Consider the following 7,802-nt stretch of genomic DNA (forward strand, 5'->3'; position numbering starts at 1 on the left):
TTTTTTTTTTTTTTTTTTTTTGAGACTGAGTCTCACTCTGTCACCCAGGCTGGAGTGCAGTGGCAGGATCTTGGCTCACTGCAACCTCCACCTCCTGGGTTCAAGCGATTCTCCCACTTCACACTCCTGAGTAGCAGGGATTACAGGCGTGCACCATGTCTGGTTAAGTTTTTGTAATTTTAGTAGAGACCTGGTTTCACCATGTTGATGAGGTTGGTCTTGAACTCCTGATCTCAAGTGATCCACCCACTTCAGCCTCCCAAAGTGCTAGGATTACAGGCATGAGCCACTGCACCTGGCCTCCATATTCACTTTTGATGACACTTTGAGTACTTTCTTTCTCTGACATAATACTGAGCGCTTGATTTCTCATTTACATCTTACCATAAAAACTATTGGATTTCATCATTTTTGTCATTTTACTTATAAGGAACTCAAGGCTTTAAAAAGCCAAGCATTACTTTGTCACTGAGCAGGGAGCAAAGCAGAAATGGAAGCCCTGAGATTTCTGACCTGAAATCTTAGGCTGTTAACCACCCTGCTACCCTGCCTTTATTCTTACCATGATCTCATAATTTGTGCTCATACAGGCTACATTCAGCAACCAAAACTGAGTGTTTTCCTTAGGAAAACAGTTAGAGCTACCACCAGTGCACTGAGAGGCTCTGATGGACAATGTAATTTTATAGACTGAATAATATGAAAGGCCTTAAAAAATGTGTATCCAACACTTTGGCACGTGTAAAAGAAGACCTACATATTTCAAAGCAGTTATAGATATAAAATATGCCCATAGAAAGATATGTTCCATATACTTGGAAGGTCAAGGCAGGAGGATCACTTGAGCCCAGGAGTTCAAGACCAGTCTAGTCAACATGGTGATACGCAATCTCTACAAAAAAATACAAAAATTAGCTGGGTGTGGTGGCTCACACCTGTAATCTCAGCACTTTGGGGTGCTGAGGTGGGTGGATCACCTGAGGTCAGGAATTTGAGACCATCCTGGCCGAGATGGTGAAACTCAGTCTTTACTAAAAATACAAAAATTAGCTGGGCATGGTAGTGGGTGCCCGTAATCCCAGCTACTTGGAGGCTGAGGCAGAAGAATCACTTGAACCCAGGAGGCGGAGGTTGCAGTGAGCCAAGATCATGCCACTACATTCCAGTCTGGGTGACAGAGTGAGACCCTGTCAAGAAGGAAAGAAGACAGAAAACATAAAGAAGGAAAGAAAAAAGGAAGGAAGGAAGGAAGGATGGGAGGGAAGGAGGGAGGGAGGGAAGGAGGGCAGAAAGAAAGAGAGAAAGAAAAGACAGAAGGTCCCTTCTGGGTTTCCATCTAAAATCAAAGAAGAAATCGTTGATTTTAATAATAATATTTTAAAATTTGCCCTTCACGCCTTCACGCCTGTAATCTCAGTACTTTGGGAGGCCAAGGCGGGCGGATTACCTGAGGTTGGGAGTTAGAGACCAGCCTGACCAACATGGTGAAACCCTGTTTCTACTAAAAATACAAAATTAGACGGGCGTGGTGGCACATGCCTGTAATCCCAGCTACCCAGGAGGCTGAGGCAGGAGAATTGCTTGAACCTGGGAATCAGAGGTTGTGGTGAGCCTAGATTTCGCTATTGCACTCCAGCCTGGGCAACAAGAGTGAAACTCCGTCTCAAAAAAAAAGAAAAGAAAGAAAGAAAAAGAAAAATATCTTTCTAAGAAAATAATACCTAACATGGTATTATTGATGAAAAGTAGGTTGGATTGGTTCTGTGTACGAAAAACAGCATGTTTATCAGCATGTTGATCTGGCCCCACTGACGGCCACGATTACCAGTTATTTCACTTGGTGGGAACCAGTGCCACTTTGAAACTACCCACCTTTCATGAACAGGTCTACTCAATAAATCTTACTTTTGTGAGGCTGTAAGGATATCCAACTGGGGACATTTCTTATACTCGGAAGACCACAAGTCACGGCTGTGGCCACTTCTGATTCTGACTTCAGGGGTCACCCAGATCCCAAGCCACCCAAACCTGATAAAGGCAAGCTGTCCTTAGGTAAGGTTCAGAGCCAGCAGCACAGCTGAAAGGTAGTGGAGAGCACTTTCAGATGCTGTATTCCGGCTGGGTGTGGTGGCTCAGGCCTGTAATGCTAACACTTTGGGAGGCTGAGGTGGGTGGATCACCTGAGGTCAGGAGTTCAAGACCAGCCTGGCCATCATGGTGAAACCCCATCTTTAAAAAAATAATAATAATAATTTTAAAAAAACCAAACAGATGCTGTATTCCAACATTCAACTGACATGAAGTGAGGCAAGAGGGGAAATAACTAACAGTAATGTGAATAAAAAACAAAGAAAAAAAAAGGGCTGACCTGGGTTTATAGGTAGCTCACACCTTTAATCACAGCACTTTGGGAGGCTGAGGCAGGAGAATTGCTTGAGCCCAGGATACCAAACTGGGCAACATAGCAACACATGTTCTCTACGTAAAAATTTTAAAAATTAGTCAGGTACCCCCTACCCCAGAAAAAAAAAAAAATTAGCCAGGTGTGGTGGTACATACCTGTAGTCCTAGTTACTCAGGAGGCCGAGGTAGGAGGATTGCTTAAGTCCAGGAGACTGAGGTTGCAGTGAGCTATGACCATGCCACCCTGCATTCCAGCCTCACAGAGTGAGATCCCATCTCTAAGTAAATACATAAGCCGTAAACTCTGTAATGTGAATCTTCGGACAAAGAGTGCTAAATCTATCATATGATATATGAAATTTTGTTACAACAAATGTTTACATATTGAGTTTAAATTATCTGTACACATACAACCTGCATTTACTTACTTTCAAAAAAAGTGTCAATATCAAAATTGGGGGTTTTGGCTGGGTGCAGTGGCTCATGCCTGTAATCCCAGCACTTTTGGAGGCCGAGGTAGGTGGATAACCTGAGATCTGGAGTTCAAGACCAGCCTGGCCAACATGGTGAAACCCTGTCTCTACTAAAAATGCAAATTAACTGGGCATGGTGGTGTGCCCCTGTAATCCCAGATGCTCGGGAGGCTGAGACGGTAGAATTGCTTGAAACTGGGAGGCGGGGACTGCAGTGAGCCAAGATCATGCCACTGCATGGCAGCCTGGGCAACAGAGCGAGACCCAGTCTTAAAAAAAAAAAAAAATTGTTTTTGGCAGGGCATGGTGGCTTACGCCTGTAATCCAAGCACTTTGGAGGCCAAGGCGGGTGGATCACCTGAAGTCGGGAATTCAACACCAGCCTGACAAACATGGTGAAACCCTGTCTTAAAATAAAAAAATAAATAAATAAAAAGTAGTTTTTGTTTTGTTTTGTTTTTTTATTGTTATTGTTGTTTTTGGAGATGGAGTCTTGCTCTGTCACCCAGGCTAGAGTGCAGTGGCGCAATCTCAGCTCACTGCAACCTCTGCCTCCCATGTTCAAGTGATTCTCCTGCCTCAGCCTCCTGAGCAGCTGGGATTACAGGCGAGTGCCATCGTGCCTGGCTAATTTTTGCATTTTTAGTAGGGATGGGGTTTCACCATGTTGGCCAGGCTGGTCTTGAACTCCCGAACTCAGGTGGTTCGCCTGCCTCGGCTTCCCAAAGTGCTGAGATTACAGGCATGAACCACCATGCCCGGCCTAAGAATAATAACTTTATGAAAGATGTATTACATATTCATCATTTTGCCAGCATTAATCTCAAAGCATAAGTTTTACTTTTTTGGAATAAAGACATAGGTTGCATTTTAGCCAAATGATCAATATAGGAACAACCTAAGGTTAACTCCTCATCTAATGAATAGGCCTGTTAAAAACGTTGGTTGACCACAACATGAATAAATAAATGACCATAAGCTTGGAAATGCTACCTATAGTGTTTCAGAGTGTCGATCACATTTGTCATCACTTAAAGAATTAATGTCTGTCAATGTTATCATCTAAAATGTATTTACAGAGGTCAGAAGAGCTATGTCTGTCCACCTCTATGCAAAGAGGTGATGACATCAAGGGGTATGTCACAAGCCAAAGTTTAGTTAGCCTAAGTTGGTTAGCTGGTTTGGAGTTTTATCCACTGAGTCTGATCTTCTGACCCTTCAGTTTTACAACTTTCCACTCTCTGTGCTGCATAGCACCTCTCCACTTCTGAGTTAATCATTTCTTTGCCATTATCTGGCAAGAATTCTTATCTCTTTTGCTGTCACTTTATAACAGGGTCCTCTTATCAACCTGCATAGAGTCATGTGATGAGTCAAAGCCTATCAAAAGTTTCCATTCTTCTGATTAGAAACCATCATGAAACTGGATACATGGTTTACAGCAGGTCACTAATGTTAGAAAAAGTACAGAGTCCAGGGAAAGGCTTGCTTGTAACTTGATGAATTCTGGATTTTTTCCCCTTTTTTTTTTTTCTCTTTTGCTTTTTCTTGACTTTCACTAAGAGTAAATGTAGTCTGATGTGTTCTTCCCAAGGCCACGAAATTTGACAAGCTGCACTTTTTCTTTTGCTCAATGATTTCTGCCTTAAGCCAAAGAATTGCCTATAATTTTACTAAGAATGTCTTCTAATTCAGATACTGGAGATTTACGAGAGTCTTTAAAGCATGGACTTACACCTATTGGTAAGTAGGAGTTGCTCTATTGATCATCTATTTATTCTGCTATTACATTAATACATATATTTAATCTCACTGATGGATTTTGCATTTTCAGTCACAGCTTTTCCTATTAGGTTTATTAAAAGCACATAATAAGCCCATGTATATATATTGCACATTTATCTTTCTTGCAGTTCAAAAAAAGCAAATGGATATTTTAACATTATTATTCATTATATCTAGTGTTTACTGGTGTCATTCTATTAGCCTAAACAGCCAGAAAATATAATTTATAATTTATCAATTTCAACCTTAATATTTTCTGTGATTTTTAATCAGAAATAATAAGCTAAAATTTGAACCATTTGAAACAAGTTAGTCATATTGAATGATCATTGATCAAAGTTTAACACATAGGCTTCAAGTATTTGTTACTTTGCAAGCCAAACAAAAGTAGGGTGTCTCATTCTCTGTTTATACTGTAAAACATTTTCAATTTAATTTTCCTCGTGAATGAAAGTCATGCCCCCTCCACAAAAATAAATAAATAAATAAATAAATAAAACCCAAAAAACTAGGCCATCATTAGTAAAGGATTTGAAGTTAAGAGCTACTGGTTTTCGCAATAATGAGCATATTTTGTTTTTACAAACAGAAATAAGTAAATAAAACTACTTTTCATTTATAAAATAGAGTTACGAACTCGTGAATTTTATAGCAAGACTGCATTCAATTAATCCTAAAAGTAAAGGAGTAAAGGGATGTGATTCCCAGTGGTCTGTAATTATCTGTCTGTTGGCAATCCCGCCCTTCTTCCTTTCCCCAGTTTTTGAAGGACCTATGCCTTTTCTTGTAGCACTTTCCTAGTCTTTCGGAGCGGAATTTCCCTCCGAATTTGGAGGGTTCTGTCTTGAGCTTTGAATCTCAGCTCCGTTGTAACGTGAAGGAAAATCAAGGCTTGAGTTTTCGTCTTTTTTCCTTCCTCGTCAGCTGACTCCACAGAACGCAGTGACTGCTTTTTTTATGGGCCAACTACACCCTAAAGTGTATCACTTGCGGAAATGTTTACCAAAAACGTTCTGTACTTACGAACAAGAAAACACGGGGAAGGCACGCGGGTTGTAACGCAGAATCAACTGCTCTGCAGATAACAGAAAAGACAGGCACAGGAAAGACGAGAGAGAAGCACAGAGCGGCCTCGCTTCTCCTCCGTCCGGCAGACCCGCCGCGGGCTGGGCGAGGCGTCCCTCCCGGGAGCTCCGCGCGGCTCCGGCTCCGCGTGGGGGGCAAAGCTGGAGCGCGCTCGGGCCGGAGACGCGGACTGCGCGCGCACGGGGGACGCGCGCTCCGGGGTTCGCGCCCGCGCGGGCGGTCTTGGGCTCCCGCTGCGCCCCCCGCCCCTCCGCCGGCCGCCGCCAAAATAGAGTCGAGCTGCGTCGGGAGACCACACACGCCGGTCCCCCGCGGTCTCCCCCAGACCCCACGGGTGAATGGGGTGAGGTAGGGGGAGGAGACGCTGTGGCGCTTCTCCCTCCCTCCGTGGGAAAACTGCGTTTCCACCGACCGCACCCGCGACTCACCGCGCTCGGGCCCGAGGCGGGTACGCTCTGAGGGTGCACAGAGCACCTGCAGCGCTGGGATCCGTCCCAGCGCAGAGGGCCGGGAACCCGAAGACTGTCGGTCCCGCCCGTGAGGGGCTGCTGGGGACTAAACATCAAGAAAAGTGCCGAAGAAGGCTCTCCCCGGCCTCAGCGAGCCTACCCCAACATCCTAAACCTCTGCAAGCGTTTCCGGGCGCCGGAGTCCGGGATAACAACATTCCAGTCAATTTCCCGGTAAAAGAGACCTCTTTCAGGATCCTGTTCGCAGCCACCCGCCCCTTCCCGACCCAAGCACACTCCCTTCGCCTCCTGGTATTGCAGCCCCGCAGGTGGTTGTGACATGTCCGCATCTACAACATCTTAGTGACCCGGAGGCGGCTGCTGGCACCGAGAGACCCTCTGTCTACCTCGTAGCCTCCACGAGGGTGCTGACGGTCGTTCCCAGGGTGCATGGCTGGGCAGAGCCATCAGAAGGGCTGAGGGAGAGGAAGAGAGGGCGGTGAGGAGCCCTCAGACTGAACTGTTGGATTGAAGGGCCTGACCCGGATTCCTGGGAAAGAGATGCCCTTTGAATGGGTCTTTCTGATGGCCCAGGGCAGGCCTACTGAGAAGAACCCACGGCTGCAGCTGTACAGAGTGCCTGAGGGTCTCGGGATAGCTTTCAGATGGCAAATTGCAAGTTGGGTTGGGGTCTAGGGAGTGGTTCACAAGACTGAGCTCGGTGGATGTAGACATCAGTCAGGGTTTACAATTCTACATTTAATTCACTTGTGTTGTACCAGGAAATGGGCCTCCTTTTGTTTAAAAAGCTGTCTCCATGTGTTTTGTTGTTGTTGTTGTTTTGTGTGTGCTTTTTTTGTTTTTTTGAGATAGAGTCTCTTTCTGTCACCAGGCTGGAGTGGAGTGGCAATCTCTGCTCACTGCAACCTCCACCTCCCAGGTTAAAGCGATTCTCCTGCCTCAGCCTCCCAAGTAGCTGGGTCCACAGGCACGCCACCACGCGCTGATTTTTGTATATCTAGTAGACGCGGGGTATAACCATGTTGACCAGGATGGTCTGGATCTCCTGACCTCGTAATCCACCTGCATCGGCCTCCCAAAGTGCTGGGATTACAGACAGGCGTGAGCTACCACACCTGGCCAGATGAAAGTTTTTTATAGATGTCTGTGCTTGTATAGAAAAGCAGAATTAAGATAAAGTTGTTCCTTCTGCCTACCTGCAAGATGATCATTCACTGTAATGTAAAAGCAGCACACTCAAGTGATAACCAGACTATCCCCTTAAAGGTAACTAGCTCTGGGACACTGGCCAGACTTGGTTTCTGGTCTCTGTTTTCTTTTCTCCCACCTGGGATGATTCTATTGAATAACATGCAGTACTCACTTAAGAGGCTTTTTATACTTACCTATATCAAGAAAAGAGCCATATCTGGGCCGGGCATGGTGGCTCACGCCTGTAATCCCAGCACTTTGGGAGGCCGAGGCAGGTGGATCACGAGGTCAAGAGATCGAGACCATCCTGGTCAACATGGTGAAACCCTGTCTATACTAAAAATACAAAAAATCAGCTGGGCATGGTGGCACGTGCCTGTAATCCCAGCTACTC

General features: G+C 45.1%; 1 protein-coding gene across 2 annotated transcripts in view; it reads left to right on the forward strand.

Annotated features, from left to right (window-relative positions):
* The first annotated feature begins 4,292 nt into the window (after positions 1-4,292).
* NR5A2 (nuclear receptor subfamily 5 group A member 2) overlaps positions 4,293-7,802 on the forward strand; it is a 154,816-nt gene continuing 151,306 nt past the window's right edge. For both annotated transcript variants that reach the window (XM_032288650.1, XM_032288651.1), the window contains exon 1: positions 4,293-4,619. In XM_032288650.1, coding sequence (XP_032144541.1) covers positions 4,556-4,619 — 64 coding nt within the window. In that variant the 5' untranslated portion in view covers positions 4,293-4,555. The remainder of the gene's footprint in view (positions 4,620-7,802) is intronic.

This window comes from Sapajus apella, unplaced genomic scaffold (genome assembly GCF_009761245.1).
Source record: "Sapajus apella isolate SASKATOON/1434 unplaced genomic scaffold, GSC_monkey_1.0 scaffold22, whole genome shotgun sequence".
NCBI classification, from domain to species: domain Eukaryota; kingdom Metazoa; phylum Chordata; class Mammalia; order Primates; family Cebidae; genus Sapajus; species Sapajus apella.